General features: G+C 36.1%; 1 protein-coding gene across 2 annotated transcripts in view; it reads right to left on the bottom strand.

Moving 5' to 3' along the window:
- Positions 1–24,624, bottom strand: part of OLA1 (Obg like ATPase 1) — a 252,465-nt gene that overhangs the window by 189,225 nt on the left and 38,616 nt on the right. Inside the window, exons 4-5 of one of the 2 annotated variants that reach the window (XM_020990993.2) lie at positions 20,232–20,359; positions 2,516–2,605 (exon numbers count right to left, since the gene is read on the bottom strand). In XM_020990993.2, the coding sequence (XP_020846652.1) occupies positions 2,516–2,605; positions 20,232–20,359 (218 nt within the window). The remainder of the gene's footprint in view (positions 1–2,515; positions 2,606–20,231; positions 20,360–24,624) is intronic. The other variant, XM_020990994.2, reaches the window with a different exon arrangement.

The following is a 24,624-nucleotide window of genomic DNA, read 5'->3' as shown; positions in this document are numbered from 1 at the left end:
GTAAGAAAGGATTTAAGAGGAAGGATAGAACTAGTCAAGAAAGAACAGTAATAAGCAAACAAAGAAGACCAAGGATGTCATTAAGAGTGTCACAGACACAGAAAAATGTACATTCAAGTTACAGTTGGTATCTACTACTGATTATATTGGAGAGAGAACAGGATATACTGCTAAACTTAAAATTTGGAAGATCTGGATGCAAATTTTGACTCTGACAAATATTAGTTTTGTAAAAATACGTGCATTACTTAACCTATTTGAGCCTCTGTTTCCTAATTTGAAAAACACTGATAGTGATACATGTAATACCTGCCTCATAGGGCTTATGCATGGCTCAAATGAGATGTCATACAAAGCATTTTTCAAACTCTAAAGGACTGTGTCAGTTATTATATTATTATCAATTACTGTTTTAATGCACATATATTCAAAGAGTAATTGTCAGAAGTGCTTATAAAGTGGGTCTGTTACTATTTCTAAAACTGCATCTGTAATCAGACACCAAGGCTCTTGCCTCTCCGTGGGGGCTGCCATTTTCAAAACACATAACTATACTTCACAGCAGGAAACTCAGCTTGATGGGTCAGGGTTAGACCAAGACAATTCCAATCCTATTAGAAATCAAATCTTTCAAAAGCTGTAATAAAGCTTTATTTATTCTTATTAATTGGGTATTTCAAATTAGTTTAACATGACACTAGATTCAGGAAATTACAATCAAAGAACATAATTTATAATTTTGAATAATTTTTTTTCTAGAGGACTAATATTCTCAAAACTGGCTTTCTATCAAAGAAGAGGGCAGTTTATTTATGAATAACTTATTTATTGATATGTAACACTAATTCTAATTCACACTTTATATACCACTTTATTTCCTTGAACTATTACTCCTTGTGGTATTCTAAAGCTTCAATTTTAATTGTTATCTATATGGAAGAGTAGTATTTCAATTTTAAAACATTATATAAATATAAACATTATTTCTTTGGTGTAATTTTATATATAACAGTGCTTCCCAAAGTAATTTAGCCAAAGAACACTTTGGGGATTGAAATATACAGAGGAAAGCAGAATCAAAAATACATTAGTTGGTAAAGGGAATGTTTAAGGGAACATAGCTGTCAGATTATATATTCTGAGAAACCGGGACTGAGTTTATGGAAGAAACACTTGAATCTCAAAGAATATAAGCGTCTTTTACACAACTAAACCTGTTCTTTGATCTATCAATTATCCCTGACAACTTAAGAGAAAAAGAGGATTCCTTTTTAATTAATCTATGATTGTTCTGAGTGCAGGTAGGCTAGGGGGAGAAAAGACAGGCTTCTTTGGATTTCCCTGTTTTCCTGAATTTGAAGAAGGAAGGAGCAAACTGAATAGAACTGAGTAGAAATTTTAAACAAGGTCAAATTAATTTGTATAAATTTAATGTAATGCTCAAAAAAAAAATCAGAGTTCTTCTTAGAATTGAGAAAAATCACAATGAAATTTTTATGAAAAACTAAGCAGACAATATGAAGGGGAACATTTAAGAAACAAACCAATCGAAGTGGTCAGGTTAACGTTTCCAAACTTTAAAACATATTATAGGGGCAGCTAAGTGGCGCAGTGGATAGAGCACTCACCCTGGAGTCAGGAGGACCTGAATTCAAATGTGACCTCAGACACATAATACTTCCTAGCTGTGTGACTCTGGGCAAGTTACTTAACCCCAATTGCCTCACATTAAAAAAATATATATATTACAAAGTGTTGAGCACTAGAACCATCTTGGTGGAGGGGGTGTAAAAGGGGTAGAATAGAAAAAGACCAATGAAACAGAAGAGAACACCAACTATCTAACTAAATGAAGTTTCTCAATAAATTTTATAGAAACACAGAAAACAATTCATTACAGTAAAAATGTGCTTGGAAAAGTTGATTTGCAATCTTGGCAGGAAAGGAATTCATTTGGACATACATTTTATACCACATATCTCAATAAAGTCCAGCAGGATAACAAAGACATTTTCTTTAAAAATCATAATTTTTTTAAAAAAAAAGTAGAATTAAAGTACTTAATTGTGGAAAGGTTATTGATATTTTTTTCCTCATTCACCATATAGAAGGCAATACTAGAAATGAAAGAACCATGGTTCCTAATAAAGAAATTTTTTAATTGAGAAAACAAAAGAAAAATATATAAGGGGAAAATATGGCAACGAAAACAGATAAAAACATCTAAAAATATTTTAAACTCTGAAATTTAATAAAACTCCCAATAATTTCTACTCAAATAAATTTGTAATCTCATTGCTATGGTTGTTCCCTTAAACTATGCAGATCACAAACTATTCATTCCTCCCCTTCCTTTGAGATTTGTCCATGTCTCATTGCAGAGACTGTTTCTGCCATTCTTTGTATCTCTGTCTCTCTGTTCTCCTCTCTATTTCTTTCTTGTACAGTTAGACAAATGCTCATGGACAAGCTCTACAGGCTATCTAAATGGCATGTTATAATCCGGATAACAAACCTTCTTCCTCCACTTGTATTTTTCTTATCTGGACAGCCAGGACAAAATCATCTCTTCCAGAAGGATGTGAAGCAACCAGCATGACATCATCTGAAAACAGAAGGATTTGAAAGACTACCATCTACAGAGAATCTTTGTTCAACTTGGATTTTGTACTGAACTTCTCCATGACTCTGACGAAAATAGTTTTCAAAAATTAAATTCCCAGTCTGCAAAAAAACAAATGGTCTAAGAATATAAACAACCTCTTGTTGTGGGAAATCAGAATTTAAAAGTTTTTCCAAAGAAAATTGTTAATAATCACCAAAAATTACTAAATTTCACTAATAACCAGAGATGTAAATGAAAACAACCATAGGTCAATATACTTAATGAATATCAGCTCAAATTTTTTAAACAAAATCCTACCAGACTACAGTGATTTATCCAAGAAATCATTCATTATGACAAAATGAGATTATATCACAGATGCATGGAAGGTTCAACAGTAGGAATATAATCACCATAATTAATCATATTAAAAACCAAAACATCTAAAACCACACAATTATATCAACTAATATAGAAAAGGCCTCATTTATACTAAAAGCTTACAAAGTGTAGACAGAGGGACTTTTTATTAAAATTATAAAACGCACCTATCTAAAACCAAAACCACCATACACAATGAAGATATACTAGAACTTATTCCAATAAATACAAGAGTGAAACAAGAATGCCCACTATCCACATTATAATTTTGCGTATATCTGAAAATGCTAGCAACACCAAAAAGACAAGAGAAAGAAACAAAAGGCATAAAGACAGGAAAAGCAGAGATAAAACTATTCTTATTTCCTGATAACATGATGGTGTACTAGGAAAATTCTCTTTAGGATCACCAGAGATAATTAATGAGACAATTAAGTTCCAAGCTACAAAATAAGTCCTCAAAAATCAACATTTCTATATAATAACAACAAAACCCAAGAAGAAATGACATTCCAAATAACTACAAAATGTTTAAAATCTATGACAATCAACCTACCAATGCACACAAGACTTGTATAGATTCAATTACAAAGTGCTCCTTAAAGGGGGAGGAGGGGAGGAGGAAGTGTGTGTGTGTGTGTGTGTGTGTGTGTGTGTGTGTGTGTGTGTGTGTGTGCGTGTGTGTGTGCGCGCACGTATCTTAAATAGCTGGAGGAATATTCAGTGCTCACAGCTAGTCCCTGTTAATGTAATGAAAATGACATTATCCAAGTTAATTTATACTTGTAATGATATATCAAATTTCCAAAATCAAAGTACCAATCAAAGAAAATACTAAGGGGATATCTGGCAGAACTTTATAAAATTATGAAAAAAACTCCTTTGGAGAAACAAAAGATCTAGAATGTCAAGGGAAATGAATAAAAAGAAGTAGAGATGAAGGGGGAAACACTTATACACAATATATGTAATGCACAATGTAAATAGAAAGAACACCACCACATGCTCACACTCAACCTAAAAGTAAATATAACAAAATTATAAATATAAAGCAGGATTCAATTGAAGAGATGAAAACACTCCATACCCACTCGTTTATGAAGGTAGGAAATCTATAGGAATTACATAAGCAATACACACTGCACACACATTCCGATTTTTCAATATATTAATCTATATTGCTGATTTTTTTATCCTTTTTTTTTTTGTCCTTAAAAAATACTGTTGTTACATGGGATGGTTCTCTGGGAAGGTGATGGAAGGGACACAGAGAAAATTATGATGATGCCCAAAAAAAAAAAAGACTTCAATAAAAACTTATTTTTAAAAAAAGATTCTTATTATTAAGTTAAAGAATAAGACTTACACATCAGTCCCAAATTTTGAAAATAAAAGAGTTTAAGGAGCAAGTGAGATACCTTACCTGAAACAATGAAAAAGAAAAACCATACAAGCTGGAGAGATAAAACTTATGCTTTTGCCCAGCATAATGCTCATTCAATGGAGCATAACTAAATGATATTGTGCGCTCAGCAGTTCTCAACAGCATTAACAAAGAATTATTTTACTCTGTGGTGGTATCAAAACAAATCCAAACATGCTAAATAATAAACTATTAAAACTAGAATTATCCAACAGTGGTACCAAGTAAAAATAACCAGAAACACTCCCCTGCCCTGTTGCCACCCCCTGCTCCCCAAAAAACACAGCTAAAATAGTAGAAAGCATATGATGCTATAATAACGATGTGTCTTCTAGTTCGTGCATTCAGTCACTTATTTGAGAACTGGAATTGCTTGAGTTTGTATTTTGTTCATAAAAATGACTTAGGAAATTTATTGTTGCCCTAAAACAGGATTTATCTGTCCATTCAGCAACACCAAGTTGTTTTCAATAAATTAATTTCACAATCTCAACTCTAATATCAGCAAAGAGATCAATAAATTCATATTACTTTCACCATGACTGTCACCAACTACTTATATGTGTGACCTTGGAGAAGTCACTTTTCATTTGTCTATTCAAATATTTATTTAGTATTTACTGGGTACAGAGTACTCAGGTACCGGGGAAAATACAAAGTTTAAATAAAACATGGCTGTTGACTGAACAATGAAATAAAAACAACTCATTAAGAGTCTGCTTACATTCAAAGTGCTACACACTCTGGATGTTGTGATACAAAAGGAAGGTAGTCCCTGCTTTCAAGGAGTTCATATTTTAATAAGGATAGAAAACATAAATGAGGCTTAAGCTGCAAGTCTGATGGAAAGTCCTAGGTGTTCCTAAGACATAGGGGGAAAGTAGAGAGTAATGTATATTCTGTTGGTAAAGCTGTATTCACTAAACAATTAATTTAATAATGCCTAAGACTTTGGGGGAGAACTTTGTTTCCTGGTTCTTCAATAGTTGTGGGGCTAAGGAGTTTGGGGCTACAACACCTGCAAGAGGAAGTTGCCAGGTCCTATCTCCATAAGAATTGTTCCCCAGGGAAAATGGCAGCAAGAGACTGGCTTTTACCCGAGTGGACATGGAGGGCCCAATGGTCTAGAGGTTGCTGCTGCAACCCATACTCTTAAACTCACCTGCCCTTAGGTGGCAGTTGGGGCTGGTGGTAGCCTTCTCTAAAGAGGTTGTTTCCATGTTATATGGCTATGAGGGCAAGGCTATAGAGTTTCTAGCTTAGTAAGGAGAGAGGTCATAAATTCATATAACTATAATCTGCAATATTACACATTAAGCACACAACAGTGACTGCGGATAGAGGGTTAACTTTGGAGTCAGGAGGACCTGCGTTCAAGTGCTACTTCTGATACATACAGTTTGTGAACCAAAAGTAAGTCACTGCTCTGTGCATCCAGGCAACTAAGGGCTACAAATTACAGGGAAGTGGGTTATTTGCACGAGTGGAGGAAGTTTCCACACTTACAAATGCGGAAGAAAATCACAGGTTAGGATAGAAAGGCTCTTCTCTTTCCCTACACACAAAAATTCCAAAACAACTGGTAAAATTCTACAGGGGGAGGATTAGAGAAAGTTTCACAGAGGAAAAAACAGCGAAGTTAATGGAAGTCTTAACAGAAATAAAGAAAGCAAAAGGAGGGAAGGAGGACACTGGACACACCTGGCCAAAAAAAAAAAAAAGCAGGGCCCATAGCAAGTTTAATTTGTGTGTAGGTTTCTCCATCAGTAAAATGGAGAGGTTGTACCCAGAGGTATCCAAACTTATTTGGTCTACCACCCCCTTTTCAACAAAAAACTTACTTATTACTCCACTGGAAATCTATTTTCTTTACCAGGTTTTGTTTTGTTCTGAAATTTGTGCCATTTGGAAAAAAGATTTTTTTTAAATGACGTTATCTTAAATTTAATAATTTATTGTAAATTTGTGGGTTTTTTCCTGCATTGAAATTTTGATGATGCAATATTGCATCATGTAATCATATAGTATCACATTGTAAACAAGTCAATACACACATGTTCCTGCCAATGCATGCTGGACTTCTTGACAACACACTACATGCCTGCCTGCCAACAACTGCTTAAGACCTGTCAAAGACTTGACCACTGATGGGTGATAACTTGAATTTTGTGTATTTATTTGGAAAATAATGTAATCACTATGACTTTAACTCTGTTACAACAGATGTAACACGTACAAATGGTTTTTCAAATTTTTTTATCTTCTCTTTCTTCCTTATGCTTCCTTATTTTTATTCAACGCTCCCCCAATTGCACCCAATGCTACTACCGCCCCCGCCCCAACTCTCTAGATCATTCCAGCACCCCCCAGGAGCCATATCATCTACTTTAGGAACCTCTAACAATCTCTAAGCTCCTTTCCATCCTAAGATCTTATGATATTTACAAACAGGTATCTTCTAGCAGAACAATAGGATACACCAATACAATTAGAAAGTCATTCCTTTCTCCAAAGTGCTGACAACTTGACAGGCTACTTGTGGTCAGTTCCAATGACACCCTCCCTCTACTTCTAGAAAACATCAATATTCTAGTTCCCTCACTCCCTCTCCAATTGCTTCTTTCATGAACTCTTGATCAAACTCTTCACTGGTTATGTTTCCTAAAGTTCAAATTATGGTCTTTAGCTGGGTTGGTAAACTCCTTCTTTAAAGAGGTTGTTTCCATGGTATATGGCTATGAGTGCTCATTCTCTTTCCCTCAGTAGAGTACTGGGCACACAGAAGTTAATTGATTAATACTTGGGTGACTGAATGACTAGTTGTTTGTTTTTAATTAATTTCTGATTCTCAAATCCTAAAACCTCTAAAAAGTAAATCCTATTTCTCTGAAATGGCTAACCTAGATTAGGAAATTTAACCTTTAATTTAATTTGAGGAAACTGTTTTCCACTAAAAATTTTCATATAATCATAAAATAGTAATAAGTACCCTAGTTTAAAAAGTTAAATATTTAAAAATAAAATTTTCATTTTTCATTTATTTCAAAATACAGACATGAACAGCCTATCTTCAGACCATTACTACAAAGATTGAATTTTCTCTACATTCTGCTTAAGACATCTACCACCTATGGTGATTTCAAAACTATTTTAAATACATAACTTATTATTCCATAGCTAAAAATGCTATGGAAAAGTCAATTTCTGAAATCCCTTGAATCAAGAAATAAAGTTTGAAAATTACTTATCTTTCCCTATTTCTTTAAGGAGCACTCTTTATTTCTCATCCTTTATCACAGCTTGAGAAAAAGAAATAAACATAACGCTTTTGATGTTGATAGTAATAACAACCCAGGTAGTTCTTCATTTTTACACCTCTGAATCACATTTCATGTGCACTACAGAATATAATTCACAAAAAGCTAAGTATCATCAAGTAGAACATTAAATGGGATTTAATATTGGCATTTTAAATAAAAAGTTGTATACATGCCTTTAAACTTCTCAAATCATCATGATCTTTACTGAATCTAAAAGCTACCAAGAGGGGAAGAGCGCAAGGCAGAAGGGAAGAACAAAGTAGAAGAATCTTCTGCATTTTCTTTTTTTCTTTTTGGCTAGGCAATGGGGTTAAGTGACTTGCCCAAGGTCACACAGCTAGTAAGTGTTATGTGTCTGAGGCCGGATTTGAACTCAGGGCCAGTGCTCTATCCACTGTGCCACCTACCTGTCCCTGCATTTTCTTAAATATAAAAAGCCAATACATTTTTTTGAAGGAGAAAAAGTTTTTAAATGCAGATTTGCTATGGACTTCCTGAAACAGCTTACATTATTAAAAATCAAATGAAATCTTATATTTTAATCTATAAGTCAACATAATTTATGAGCAAATAAAATTTGGAACACAACACAAAAATCATCTTGAAATATAATAACTAATCTGATGGGAAATTATTTTGTCCTATCATTATTAATACTGCATAATTCACTCAGCAATCTGCAGGTATCAAAAAAAATAGCTTCTCTCCTATAGATATTTCAGATTATTTTTATACAAATTCTGGGTGTTATATATACTAAGGGTAAGTGTCACTTAGTTTTAAAAGTATTTTATTTCTGAAACCATGGGAACCAGATGCACTAAAGATTTCCACAAACACCTGAAAAGTGTTCAGGCATAAAAAAATTCCCCCACACTGAGGTCAAAAAAACAATTTTTCCAGAGCTTCAAACCTAAATGATGAATACACTAATTTCATGGGAGGGAAAGGGGAGAAGGGGAAAGAAGAAAGGGGGAGAACAAGAGAATAAAACTAAAATACTTTTAACTAAAAATCAACAGCCAGAAAAATAAAATAGACTAAGAGAATACAAATATTAGATAAGCAATTAGCATGACTTTTACCAAAGTTTTAGAGCACTTTTGGCTGTAGACATGACTAAAATAACTCAATATTAACAATCCTGCCATGAAATCATAATACCTGCAAATTTCTATATAAAAGCTATAAAGTGTTATTTTGGGAGTTATTGCCCGCAAACAAGCAATTCCCAAAAAGCAACAAAATATGACAGCAATTAAATGCATTTATAAACAATATTAATGTCTCTGACTCATTTTCAATTTCACTATATCTCAATCCACCAATTTAGCATATTATATGTACAAAGAATTTGAAAAAATAGAGAAAAATGGTTTTCCTGCCTAAATGCCCTTTCTACATTCTCTCTCTGCTTTCAAACTGCAAGCTTCTGCCAGCAGTCTTCTTTACCGGAAATGTCTTTTGTCCTTCCCAGGGCAGACAAAGAAGTAAATTAAAAGAGCAGCTTTGAAATACAAAAGATTGTGTCAATCCTTGCTAGTCAGTGCCAGTTCTCTACCTATCTATCCCCGTCTAAGTATCTCTCATTTCTCTCTCTTTACTCTCTGGATGTAAGGAAAGTGGACCCCAATACACTATTTGCAACAACTGTTTGGTCTTTCTCCTAGAATCCAAAGTGCTTAAGCCTGAAACCTAAAATGAAAGAAAATTCGAAATGTAGTAATACCCTCCTTCAATTAAGTATAAATTATCTTTGTCATAAAAAGACTGAGTTTCACTTTTGTAATCTTTTGTTCTAAATATTAAAGAACTGCTAAAAAAAATGTTAAGGAAAGTTGGATTCTAATTTAATGAATCACTGTGTAAATGAGAGTTAAAATATGAAAGACCAATGACTCTTGAGGACAATACTGAACATTCCAGATGTCTTAATCATTTGCTACTACCCTTCTGTCAAATTTTAGAATGAAGAAATTTTAGAACAGAATTTTCCAGTAAATATGGTTGTTTTCTATTTTTATGCATCTATCGCTTCCCAGAAACATGCAGAAAAATCATTCCACACACTAAAGGCAATGTGAATTAAATAGAAGCATCTAGTCTATTCTTCCAGTAGTTCTTGTCTACTCTGAGTAGCATTTGAAAGTGTTTAATCTAATACCAATGTTTTTGTGGTACAGAAAACAAGCTTTGTTAAAAAATCCTTAATTATAAATTATCTGAGTGGCTATAACTTTTTTCTCTTTAAAGGCTGGTATAAGGTAAGATATTTCTGTCCAAATAGTTGCCTATACTCTATTTCCCATCTGGAGTAAATCCATTAAAGTTGGTTAACTATTGACTACATATACTAAGTGCCATGAATATTTTGCAATGGGAAGAAATTTCAAAAGCATCTATGAGCTTTCTTGTTATAATGTGTTCTTCTACAGCATTGGTTCTCGGAATTTATAATAGCCAATTAGGATTTATTAAACACCTACTACGTACCTGGCACCGTACTAAGAACTGAGAATACAAGGAAAAGGCCTCAGAGAAACCTGGAGCAGGCCTCAGAGGTCTGAATCACAGGCAGCTGCGGCAGTTTCCAGACTTCTCAACCCACAAACGCCAAAGATAGTAGGAAAAGTCTGTCTTGGGTGGTGAGAGAAAGAACAAGGTTGCAGTCCCAGCCCCAGTACCCAAGCTTGCCCCTGAGACAGTGGCTGCTTCCTGAGCTTCTGGTCCATAGACCCATGCTTGGATCTGAGTCAAGTTCTCGGTGGTGGTCCTGGGGCAAGGAGGAGCGCTGGCATGGTGGAGCTTGTAGTGGTAGTGAAGAAGAAATCCTCCTCACAGTTCCAAGGCAGAAAAGAGTGCTTGTGGTCATTCATAGACCAGAGCACAGGCCAGGAAAGGAGTAAACACCTCACCTTTGATCATAGCATCTTGGAAGAACGGGTCCCTAGAAGTATCTCTGAAAACAGCTGCACAAAACCTCTGAAGCTTGGGACAGTACGTTCTCCACACTGGAAGCAGACTTAACAAAGGATTACACTCAAGAATGACCTACCCAGCAAAACTAAGTACAAATGCTTCAGGAGAAAAAAAAGGTCACTCAGTAAAACAGAGGACTTTCAAGCATTCTGGATGAAAAGACTAGCGCTGAAGAGAAATTTGACTTTCAAATACAAGACTCAAGTGAAACATGAAGAGGTAAACAGGAAAGAGAAGTCATAAGGGACTTATTAAGATTGAACTGTTTACATTCCAGCATGGAAAGATGATATTTGTAACTCATGAGTCCTTTGTCAGTATTAGGGTAGTTGGAGGGAAAAAAATGTATGTATGTATTATAGATAGATAGATAGAGGGCACAGGGTGAGTTGAAAATGAAGGGGTGCTATCTGAAGAATAAAATTAAGGGGTGAGAGAGGATAATACTGGGAGAAGGAGAAAGGGAGAGGTAGAATGGGGTAAATAATCTCACATGAAACAGACAAGAACAGGCTTTTATAGTGGAGAGGAAACAGGGGAAGGTGAGAGGAAATGAGTGAATCTTATTCTCAGGATTCGGCTTAAGGAGGCAATAACACACACACTCAATTGGGTATGGAAATCTATCTTACTCTACAGGAAAATAGTGGGGGAAGGGGACAAGAGAACAGGGGGATGACAGATGGGAGGGTAGACTGGGGGATGAGGTAATCAGAAGCAAACATTTCTGAGGAGGGACAGGGTCAAAAGAGAGACTAGAATAAATGGGGAGCAGGATAGGATGAAGGGAAATACAGTTAGTTTTTCACAATATGACTAGTAAGGGAGTGTTTTACATGACTACACTTGTATAACCAATATAGAGTTGCTTGCCTTTTCAATGAAGGTGGTTGGGGAGGGAGAAAGGGAGAAAATTTGGAACCCAAAGTTTTAAAAACACATGTTAAAAAAATTTATTTTCAGCTACAGCCTTCCTGGACAGAGCCAAGATGTGACTTGCTTGAGCTCTCCCCCAAATCCCTCCAAATACTCATAAAAAATGGCTCTAAACAAATTCTGAAGCAGCAGAACCCACAAAAAGACAGAGTGAAACAAATTTCCAGCCCAAGATAACCTGGATGATTGATCAGAAAGGTATATCGCGCCAGGCTGGGAGAAAAGCACAGCGCAATTTGGGCGCGCAGGCCTCACTGAACCTGGAGTAGGCCTCAGAGGACTGAATCACGGACAGCTGTGGAGGTTTCCAGACTCCTCAATCAACCAATGCCAAAGACAACTTAGGAGGTCAGTGGAAAAAGTCTGTTTCTGCAGTGCTGAGAGAGGAACTTGGGATCTCAGCTTCATTTCCTGAGAGCGTGGCCGGGGAGGGGGCAGCTGCCTCCTGAGCTTCCAGCCCACAGACTGAGGGGAATCCAGTGGCTGATGAGATAGGGATTGCAGGGATCTCTTTGCCAGTGCTGAGGCAGGAATCTCTTGCTTTGTCCGTGTGTGGATCTGGATCACAGTTCTGGGCAGCGGTGCTGGGGTGAGGCATGGTGGAGCTTGTAGTTACTGTGGAGAGAAAACCCTCCTCACAGTTACAGGACAGAAAGGAGTACTTGTGGTCACAGGCCAGGAAAGGAGTAAACACCTCGCCCCTTATCATACCACCTTGGAAGAACTGAAAATTTACAGGTCCCCACAAGTGTCTCTGAAAACCACGGTACAAACCCCCAAAGCTTGGGACAGTACATTCTCCACATTGGAAGCAGACTCTTACCTTAACAAAGAGTTTAAAACTCAAGTAACTGGCTGGGATCATGAGCAAGCAGTACAAAAAGAGTCAGACTATATTATCTTACTTTGGTGAAAAAGAAGATCAAAATATACAACCAGAAGAAGACAACAAAGTCAAAGCTCCTACATCCAAAGCCTCCAAGAAAAATATGAATCAGTCCCAGGCCTTGGAAGAGCTCAAAAGGGATTTTGAGAAGCAAGTAAGGGAAGTAGAGGAAAAACTGGGAAGAGAAATGAGAGTGATGCAAGAAAATCATGAAAAACAAGTCAACAGCTTGCTAAAGGAGACCCAAAAAAATACTGAAGAAAATAACACCTTGAAAAATAGCCTAACCCAAATGGCAAAAGAGGTCATCCAAAAAGCCAATGAGGAGAAAAATGCCCTAAAAAGAAAAACTGGCCAAATGGAAAAGGAAGTCCAAAAGATTACTGAAGAAAATACTTCCTTAAAAATTAGAATAGAGCAATTGGAAGATAGTGACTTTATGAGAAATCAAGACACTGTAAAACAAATCCAAAAGAATGAAAAATTAGAAAACAATGTGAAATATCTCATTGGAAAAACAACTGACCTGGAAAATAGATCCAGGAGAGAGAATTTAAAAATTATTGGACTATCTGAAAGCCATGATCAAAAAAAGAGCCTAGACATCATCTTTCAAGAAATTATCAAGGAAAACTGCCCTGATATTTAGAACCAGAGGGCAAAATAGAAATTGAAAGAATCCACAGATCTCCCCTGAAAGAGATCCCCAAAGGAAAACTCCTAGGAATATTGTAGCCAAATTCCAGAGTTCCCAGGTCAAGGAGAAAATATTACAAGCTGCCAGAAGGAAACAATTCAAGTACTGTGGAAACACAATCAGGATAACACAAGATTTAGCAGCTTCTACATTAAAGGACCGCAGGGCATGGAATATAATATTCCAGAGGGCAAAGGAGATAGGATTACAACCAAGAATCACCTACCCAGCAAAACTGAGTATAATCCTTCAGGGGAAAAAATGGTCATTCAGTGAAATAGAGGACTTTCAAGCATTCTTGATGAAAAGACCAGAGCTGAATAGAAAATTTGACTTTCAAATACAGGACTCAAGTGGAACATGAAGAGGTAAACAGGAAAGAGAAATCATAAGAGACTTATTAAGATTGAACTGTTTACATTCCTGCATGGAAAGATGATATTTATAACTCATGAGACCTTTGTCAGTATTAGGGTAGTTGGAGGAAAAAAATTATATGTATGTATATGTAGATAGATAGATAGAGGGCACAGGGTGAGTTGAAGATTAAGGGGTCATATCTGGAGAATAAAATTAAGGGATGAGAGAGGATTATACTCAGAGAAGAAGAAAGGGAGAGGTAGAATGGGGTAAATTATCTCACACACATTAAAAAAAACCAGAAAAGTCTCTTACACTGGAGGGGAAACGGGGGAACGTGAGAGGGAATGAGTGAATCTTATTCTCATAGGATTTGGCTTATGGAGGGAATAACATATACATTCAATTGGGTATGGAAATCTGTCTTACCCTACAGGAAAACAGGGGGAAAAGGGGACAAGAGAGCAGGGGGATAATAGAGAGGAGTGCAGAGTGGGAAAGGGGGTAATCAGAAGCAAATACTTCTGAGGAGGGACAGGGTCAAAAGAAAGAACAGAATAAATGGGAAATAAAATTTTAAAAATTTAAAAAAAGAATAAAAAAAAATTATGTTCACATACAACTATGAAATAATACAGGAAATGAAGTACTGAAATCTATCCTGCCCTACAGGACAACAGAAGGGGAAAGGGATAAAAGAAGGGGGGTGAGACAGAAGGTAGGGCAGATTAGGGAAAGGGGTATACAGAATGCATGCCATCTTGGGGTGAGGGGAGGGATGAGATGGGGAGAAAATCTGGAACTCAAAATCTTGTGGAAGTGAATGTTGAAAACTAAAAACAAATAATTTTTTTTAAAAAAATAAGAATGAAAAAGCAAAAATAAATAAAAATGAATAAAAAAGATAATTGTAGATAATATAAAATATTTGGGAGTCTACCTGCCAAGACAAACGCAGGAACTATATGAACACAATTACAAAACACTTTTCACACAAATAAAAGTCAGATCGAAACAACTATAGAAATATTCATTGCTTATACATATGCTCGTGCCAATATAATAAAAATGACAATTCTACCTATTTATTCAGTGCCATATGAATCAAACTACCAAAGAAATATTTTATAGAGCTAGGGGGAAAAAAATAGCAAAACTTACCTAGAAGAACAAAAGGTCAAGAATACTAAGGGAATTAATTAAAAAGAAAAGTAAAGGAAGGTTGCCTAGCTGTACCAAATCTCAAACTGTATTACAAAGCAATAATTATCAAAACAATCTGGTACTAGCTAAGAAATAGAGTGGTGGACCAGTGGAATAGATTAGGTACATGATATACAGTAGTAAAAGCCCATAATAATGTAGCATTTAATAAACACAAAGATCCAAGTTTTGGAGATAAGAACTCACTATTTCACAAAAACTGCTAGGAAAAGAAAGCAGTTTGGCAGAAACTAGGTACAGACCAATATTTCACACAGTACACTGAGTTAAGGTGAAAATGGGCACATAATTTAGACATAAAGTGTGATACCATAAGCCAATTTAGGGGAGTGTGGGCCACTCTACCTGTCAAATCTATGGAGAAGAAAACGTGTGACCAAACAAGAGATAGAACATTACGGGATGTAAAATGGATAATTTTGATTTGATTAAATTAAAAGGTTTTTTGCAGAAACAAAATCAATTCAGACAAGATCAGAAGAAAAGCAGAAAACTGGGAGGAAATTTTACAGCAAGTCTCTCTGATAAAGGCCTCATTTCTCAAATACATAGAGAACTCAGTCAAATTTATAAGAATACAGGTCATTCTCTCAACAAAACAGGTGGTTTTCAGACAAAGAAATCAAAGTTATCTATAGTCAAATGAAAAACTGCTCTAAATCACTATTAGACAAATGCAAATTTAAACAAGTCTGAGGTAACAACTCATACTTACCAGATTAGCTAATATGACAGAAAAGAAAAGTGATCGATGTTGGAGGGGAAGTGGGAAACTACTGCACTGTTGATGAAGCTATGAACTGATCCAACCATTCTGGAGAGCAATTTAAAACTATGCCCAAAGAGGTATAAAATCACACGTACCTTTTAACAGAGCAATACCATTACCAGGTATGTATACCAAAGAGATTTTTAAAAAAAGGAAAAGGACTTATATGTACAAAACCATTTATAGTGGCTCTTTTTTGGTGGCAAAGAATTGGAAACTGAGGTGATGCCCATCAATTGAGGTACAGCTGAACAAGTTGTGGTATATGATTGTGATAGAATATTACTGTGCTATAAAAAAGGATGAGCAGGACACTTTTAGAAAAACCTGGAAAGACTTAGATGAACTGATGCAGAGTGAAGTGAGCAGAACCAAGAGAACATTGTACACAGTACAATGATCTTAGCTATTTTCAGCAATACAATGATTCAAGACAATTATGAAGGACTTACGATAAAAAATGCTATCCACCTCCAGAGGAAGAACTGATTGAGAATCTGAAAGCAGATCAAAGCACACTTTTTAAATTTTCTTTCATTTCCTTGGGAGGGGTTTTTGTCTATGTTTTCTTTCACAACATGACTAATATGGAAATATGTTTCTCATGACTCCATATGTATAGCCTATATCAAACTGCTTGCCTTCTCACTGAGTGGGGAAGAGAAGGAAGGAAGGAAGGAGAGAATTGGGAACTTAAATTTTTTTTAAAAATGAATGTTAAAAAACTGTTTTTATATATAATTGGAAAAAATAAAATATGTGAAAATAAACTTGGCAAGAATCAAAAAAATAAACAAATAAATAAATAAGCACATAAAACTTAAAAAAAAGCCATAGTCCTTTCATGGCTAAAGCAGAAGAGGTATGGTAAAAATAACACAAGATTTAGGACTCAGAATAGTTCATACTTTAGATTTGCTACCTACTACCTACTACTACTGGGCATACCACAGTGGGTGTCAGTTTCATTATTCAAAAAAATGAAAGGGTTGAGCTACGTAATCCCATGATCCACAATAGGACTGGCACAAAAAAACTGGTAAATTTTATGGTGGGCTAACTTTAATCCCATAACATTCCTACATGTATATTTTAGCAAAAGGACAGAGAAACCCATGAATAATTTGGGGTTTACGCAATAGTTTTTAACTCATAGGCAGCATATCTCCATGATGACCTATGCACAAGGAGGAACAGAAGAGAGATCAATGAAGAAATCAATTATCAAAATAAGTGGACTATCCATGTGTCAAAAGCAAGGGGTAATAGCGAGCCAAGTTACTTCACGGGCACTTATGAAATGTAAAGACATGACAAAGGCCTCCAGCACATAGACCCTGTGCAAGATATATGAAAACTCATGTACAAGAATCATAAAGTATGAAAAGAAATGGCTGGGTTTTGATTTGTACTGATATGTGAAGTGTTCAATTTGACGGAGCAATGATACCTAGGACAATAGCCAGTATGTGTCACAGAACAGGTCTAAACCCAGGTTTCTGCCTTTCCAGAATGTTTTCTTGGCACTAAAACACACTGCTGCTTCTCTTCTGATATTGCTGTTTTGTTGTTCATCCTTCATTTTCAAAGTGGACCAATCACAGGGTGATGTCTTGACTTTCTAATTCTTACTCTTGTAGTGATTTGAAATATAGCCATATGTAACAAAATATAGCCATAATGTAATAATGCAAAGACACATAAGTTAAATTACCCAAACTGCCCTCATCTAAACGAAAAATTTTTATTTCAATAACTTAAGAATCTGTGATTTCACTCACAAAGGTATTCCTTACACATACCACAAACTGTCTGACTTAGCAGGTGATCATTTAGAGTTGCTGTGGCCAAAAAATCATCATCTCGAAGCTAACCTGGTGAAGAACCATCCTGAACTGGGTAGTAGATACCATCCATTATCACAAGGTCCATATCTCCAGCTTAACTAAACCTAGCAGCTTGTGCTTCACAGGCACAGCCTTCAAAAAACTAGATTTTCAAACAAGGTTCCCTCATTATATGTACATAGTTCTGCTCCTTATGGTATTGTCTGACCAATACTATGTCAAAACAAATTAATTTATACAATACAACCAAGCTAAAATATATCACAAAATTCCACCACATCTTCAAAAATGCTTGCTTTAATAATATAACAATCACCTCTTTACTATGGAATCGTCCTTCACTTGCTTTTCAGAAGAAAACAACCAAGGAGGGATAAGATGCTACTTATATCTTTTAAAGTTGTTAGTACCAGACTTTTTTTCCCTAACCAAAAGTAAAAACTAAGCCGGCAAATAGAGGTAATGCACAGCCCAACACACCTACCAGTGCACTCAAAGATGAAGAGCAGCACTTTGAAATCCATTCTAAGGAACTATCTAGATAAAAAGATTTTGCACCTATCACACTCACATACTAAGAGAACAGATAATGGCATGGTTTTATTAAATCCACCAAAATCTAATATTCTTCTACAGAAAATCTGACTCACAATTCCAGGGGCTTTTTTAATCAGTATAGTTTTATCAACCTGGTTATCATCTTTAAATATAACATTTCTAATGTCTAAACTGCTAAGATAACCAAGGTAAATCCTAATTACAACTGAAATTCTTGTGAAAAAAATAAGTATTTTCAAAATGCCTTTGGGCAGCTAGATGGCACAGTGGATAGAGCACCAGCCCTTGAAGTCAGGAGGACCTGAGTTCAGATGGCCTCAGATCAAACACTTGACATTTACTAGCTGTATGACCCTGGGCAAGTCACTTAACCCCAACTGCTTTTAAAAAAAAAATGCCTTCACTGGCTGATACATAAAATTAGCACATACTGTATACTATAATCACTTTCAAACATAGTCTGGAACTTCAACATGGGACAACTGGGTTGGTGCAATGGATGAAGTAGTTGTCCTGAAGTTCCTGAGTTCAAATCTGGCCTCAGACACTTACTGTATGATCCCAGGCATGTCACTTAACCCTGTTTGCCTCAGTTTCCTCATCTGTAAAAATGATCTGGTACACGAAACTGCAAACCACCTCAGTTATTTTTGCCAAGAAAACCCCAATGGGGTCACAAAGGGTCAGACATGATTGAAACAACTGAACAACAACAAGAGATGAAGAAAAAGAAATAGTGGCTGGGGGGTAGGGGGGAAGTTTAGATACCTAGAAAACCCTGATATCTAATGATCTAATCGAAATTTAAGAATATAATTCTAATCTTAAGAAAAAAATTCATCAGAGCAGCTAGGTGGCGCAGCGGATAGAGCACTGGCCCTGAAGTCAGGAGGACCTGAGTTCAAATCTGGCCTCAGACCAAACACTTAACGCTTACTAGCTGTGTGACCCTGGGCAAGTCACTTAACCCCAATTGCCTAAATAATTGATTAATTGATTGATTGATTGATTAAAAAGTGAGAATTCATCAATAGAGCCCCAATATAGTGACTCTAAATATTTTAAAGAAATCAAGGAATCCAAAGAGTTTCAATGAATTGTACAAAAAGTAGACATAGAAAATATATCTGAGCTAGTCCTATTACCTCCAGATCCCATTTGTAGTGGACAGATGAACAAAAGAGTTTTGTATTAACTAATTGCTTAGCAGTCATATCCTGCTGTTGATGTGTCTGTAATATTCAAATATTCACTGGAGAAATCCTGGATAGGCATCCTCTACCTTCCTGCTTCCATACGATTGTCTAGGACCTATCACCAGCAGTAGTTCACTGGACTGAATTTTTTTCACTAATACGGATATTCCATAAGCATGGCATGAATTGTTTCAATAAATGAGTAAAGTGAAATGTTTAAAAGGACTAACAGGATGTTGTTAATGCCATGAGGGCTATAGCAACTTAGACCTATGACAACCTAAGAGCAAGGGAGGGGAAGGCAGAGCAAGGAAGGAAGGAGAAGAGAGGGGAAGGGAGGGGAGAGGAACTACTTTGGGGAACAGCTGGGTGAGAAAACTTCTCCCTATATAAGTAGGTACCCCTCTGCAACTTTTCAGTCTTATAATACTGAAAAGTGAAGCTACTTGCTCTGGGACACATAGGAAGTACATATTAGAGGCAGGGCTTGAACCCAGGTGTTCCTAGTTTCCAGGCCAGCTCTTTTAACAACTACTGCAGGAGCATGTGCATGCACAAAAACAATTCTTTAAAAACTGCTCTAAGGATCTGAAAAACCCACCTTTTATAATTAATATCAGAAAACTAAATAAAAATGTTAAAAGACACCAAAAATTCAATCCTATTGCATAAAAACTACCAAAGAAGTATTACAAAAACAAATTCCACAATTTTGGAAAACCAGAAGAACTCTAACCTGCTTATATATATTATATTATATATGTTGATTTCCAAGAATTCCTCAAACTGAATATATTTCTAATGCAGCCAAGCAATGGACACTTTCAATAACATATTATATTAGAACAGTATAACTATAGCACAAAAATTTAAATGGATTAATCTTTTACATAGGACAAGGATCCCACCATGACTTAAAATTCCAAGTATCAAAAAATAATGCAAATTATATAAAGGCAGAGAAAAAACTTAAGGTACCACTTTCTATTTTTTTTTCTATGTGAAAAACACAATTATCCTTAAACTATTCAATTGAACAAGTTTACATACGCATTAGATGAAAGATTCCATCGCAGGCGCTTATGTGAGACAAAAAGGCATTTCCTAGCCCTTGTCCAGCATGAGCTCCTTTCACAAGGCCAGCAATATCAACTACATTCAAAAAGGCTGGAATTTTGCTGAAAGATTAAAAAAAAAATTAGTCATTATACAATAGTACAATAAGGTGTTTGCCACCCAATGCACCAACAACATTTGAAATAGCTTAATTTAAACCAATTTTCCTTGTCTAGAAAATTCAACATAATACAGTCTTTTAATTCATTTAGAGCCATATGTTTCCAGTGACTCTAAAGATTAAAAAGTACTGAGAAAGTTCCTCAATCACCATTGCAGTAAACATGATAGACACAGAAAAATGTTAGTCAAATACATGGCACATGAAGTCAGAGATATCCTACAAGAATATTTTTATTCATTCAATTCAACAGGTATTTAATTAAGTGCCTTCCCTGATTTCAAATCCTGTGTCACACACCAGGGATCCAAAGGCAAAGGTCAAAAAAAAGGAAAACCTGACAAAGAAAAGTTTCTGCTCCACTGGGGAAAAAACATGTACTGAGGTAAATAAATACCAAATATAAACAAAGTAAACAGATTAATTTTGGCAAGTGAGAACACTAACTACTGGGGGAATCAGGAAAGGCTTCATGTAGGCAATCACATTCGAGATGAGCCTTGAAAGACGCTAGAGTTTCCATAAGACAGAAGTGTGAAGAGAGACTATTTCAGGAATGCAGGACAGACTGTATAAAGGCACTGACATCATAAAGTTTGGCTAGAACACAAATCAGGCCAGAAAGATAGGGTGGGCCAAGACCTTGAAATGCCCAACAGATCAATTTGTATCATATGCTAGCAGCAACAGAGGGTTAACTAAAGCTTCTTGAGCCAAAAAAGTGACAAGTCAGATCTATACTTGATATACTTAAGTAACAAACATTCATACTTCAGGGACATGTAATTCAGTTAGTAGGGCTGCTTCCCTAAATAACGTATACATCAGGATCCTTCTGTAACTTAGTAGATGGTCCTCAAGAGTTACTGTGACCAAAATACCATCATTCCACATGCCAACCTGATAATGAGCCTCTTTCACCTTACTCTCTCTTCTTTCCTTTTTTTCTTCAAAAAAAATTTAGTCTTTGTTATATGGGACAGCTCCAAAGGAGGGAGAGAGACACTGGGAGAAATTTAGGCATATAAAAACAAGATATCAATAAAAATTTACTTTAAAAAAATGTTAGGAAGAGGTTAAGAATCTGAGAAAAAAAACTGAGTTCTGTTTTAGATGTGATGAATTTGAGATGTCTAGGGGCATCCAGTTCAAGATGTTCAAAAGGCAGTTCTGATATAAGAATGGAGAACAGAAAAGACATTAAGAATGACATATAAATTTGAAAATCATCTTTATGGAGATAGTAAATGAGACTATGGAAACTGGTTTAGTGTTGAAGAATAAAAGGCACAGGGCAGAACCATAGGGAACACCAACTGTAAATATAACTTAGATGAAGATTCAGCAAAGGAGACTGAGAAGTATCAGTCAGAAAGGTAGGAGAAGAAAGAAAAAAAGAGAAAGCAATATTGTAAAAACCTAGAGGATAGACAAGAGTATCTAGAAGAAGAGGGTGATTGACAGTGTTGAGGCTGCTGAGAGGCCAAAGAACGATGAGAATTAAGAAAAGGCTAATAGGGGGCAGCAAGCTGGTACAGTGGATAGAGCACCGGCCCTGGATTCAGGAGGACCTGAGTTCAAATCCAGCCTCAGACACATAACACTTACTAGCTGTGTGACCCTGGGCAAGTCATCTAACCCCACTGTCTAAAATAACAACAACCAAAAAAAAGGCTATTAGATTTGGCAACTAATATATCATTTGGTGACTCTGGAAAGAGCAGTTCAAATTAAATGATGAAGTCAAAAGCCAAACTGCAGAGGGTTTAGAATCAAGCAAGGGGAGAGTAAGTGAAGCACTGAATTTTATAGATGGTTTATTCAAGTTTAGCCAAGAAGGTGAAGAAAAGAAAGATACAGATACAGAATGAGAGCTAGAGGAAATAGATCAAATGAGGGTTTCTTAAGGAAGAGGGAAGACAAAGGCATGTTTATAGGCAGCAAGGAAGCAGCCAGTAGATAGGAAGAGATTAATGATTAGGAAAGAATGGGAAGGATAGAGGGAGTAATCTGCTGGAAAAGATGGAATCGGATGGAATCAAGGGTATGTGTAGAGAGCTTGCTTTGGCAAGAAGGGCTACCTCTTTATGTGAGACAGGAAGGAGATAGTAGGTAAAGAGATTCTGATGTGAGATGAGAAGAGAAATACAGCTCTCAAGTGAATGAATGTCCCCAATTTTTTCAGTAAAATATGAGGCAAAGTCCTTAGCTGAGAAGGTAGAAGAAAGAATAAAAAGATTTGGAATAGCCATATTGTGAGTGGGATATCAAATCAGAGAAGTGTGAAAGGACTACCTTGCTACAATGATGGACTTTTTGAACAATTTTTTAAATAGCACTCAGTCTGTGCAGGCCCCTTCCACTTCTGCTATAAAGTGGAGAGATGGTGCTAAGAATCATACCATTTGTAAATTGGATATAACTACTAATTGAACTGTTGATACTCCACTTCTGATATATTTGTCCAGCAACCATCAACGTCAAAAGATCTTAATTTTTGAGCTAGAAAAGATCCCAGAGGTCATCTATTCCAACTCTCTCACTTTCCAGAGAAATAAACTGAGGTCTAGTGAGGTAAGTGTTTGGCCCCAGGTCACACAGGTAGTAAAGCATCCAAACAAGGATGAGTTAAATTCTCTGACTCCACTGTTCCATACTGTCTCATAAATGATCCTCTTCCATTGCAATATTCAAGGCTGCTAATCATGGAGCATCACAATCTCTAAAGAATTGGTGCCTTCTGAATCACTTAAAATTTTAGAGAGACACATAGTTAGCACAGGGTAATCAAAGTACATCACAAATAATGGCATGGAAGAAGCAGCACAAAAATATCTTCAAGGATATTTTTATCAACATCAATCAACAATTAAGTTCAAAGACTAATAGATGGACACTGCAAGTACTTCACTGGTACCCATGGAAGGTTAAAAGGCTATTAACAGAATGCCTCTAGCATAATGGGCAGTTTCTCCATGGAGGATTTATGGGAATATAGACAAAAAGAACAAAAAAATAAGAGTGGGTTGTGATCTGTATCCTGGGAGAAGTGGCCCATTTGTGATGAGATCACAAGTTCACTTCAGTACTGACTACTGTGCTTTTTCAGTTACTTAGTTATACTGCAGATAAAATGACAAAATGGAAAAGACAAAGACCAGATCACATTCTTCCATTACATTTACTTGAAGGCATGTGAGAGTCAGTATTTCATATATTAAGGAAAACCACAGGAAAGTATCCAAGTACTTGGCAAGGCACTGAACAGACGTGTACTAAATATTGCAGGCAAGGCATTCTGCAAGATAATCAGGGAGTCACCAATTTTAAGTGAGAATGGTTCCAACTCTTATAGTATAGCACAGGGCATGAAAAACAAATAATGCAATATAATATAAGGTAAGTATATGAGAGCAATGCAAACAGATGCCTATATGATTTGGGAGTGGGAAGAGGAAGAGCATCAACATCAAGTGGAAGATCAAAGGAAAAAAGATAGCCTGAAGGAGACAGCATTTCACTTGGGCTATAATGGATGAGTCAACTCAAATAATCGGGGGAGGACATTCCAGGCACAGGAAATAGTGTGTGTATGAAAGTGAGAATGTAGGAAGTATAGAAGGGATAAGTATTCAACTACTTCGTGTTGGATCTTCATATACTTACACACACACACACACACACACACACACACACACACACACACACACACAGAGTCTCTCTGACAGAACATAAACCACATAAGAGCAAGAAGGGTTTCATTTTTGCACAGGTACTCCTGATGCCTAGTACAATTCCTGGTACATAATTAGCACTTAATAAATGCTCGTTGATCATTTGAGCACAGAGTGCATGGAAAATGTTAGAAAGGCAAAAAGGTAAGGCAGCACCCAATTGTAAGCATTCAGGCAAAAGATTATTATCTTGACTCTGCAGGCAATGGAGAACCACCGAATGGTTTTCTCCAGAGCAATGGTATGACCAGCTCCATGAAGCAGAAAAATAAGTTTGGTAATGACGAGAATGATTTGGAAAGAAAGAGTAGAAAGACATGTTAGAAAGCTATGGCAACATTCCAAATGGATGGGAATGAACCAATAATAAAGGTTAGAACAGAAGGAAAAGACAGAAACGAAAACAATGATAATTCATGTTAAAAAATTTGAATGACATGACTTTGAGACTGAATGACTATAAGACAAATGA

This window comes from Phascolarctos cinereus, unplaced genomic scaffold (assembly GCF_003287225.1).
Source record: "Phascolarctos cinereus isolate Bilbo 61053 unplaced genomic scaffold, phaCin_HiC Scaffold_726;HRSCAF=1367, whole genome shotgun sequence".
NCBI classification, from domain to species: domain Eukaryota; kingdom Metazoa; phylum Chordata; class Mammalia; order Diprotodontia; family Phascolarctidae; genus Phascolarctos; species Phascolarctos cinereus.
Note: the sequence above shows the minus strand (reverse complement) of the source record. Positions and strands in the feature narration are given on the sequence as shown.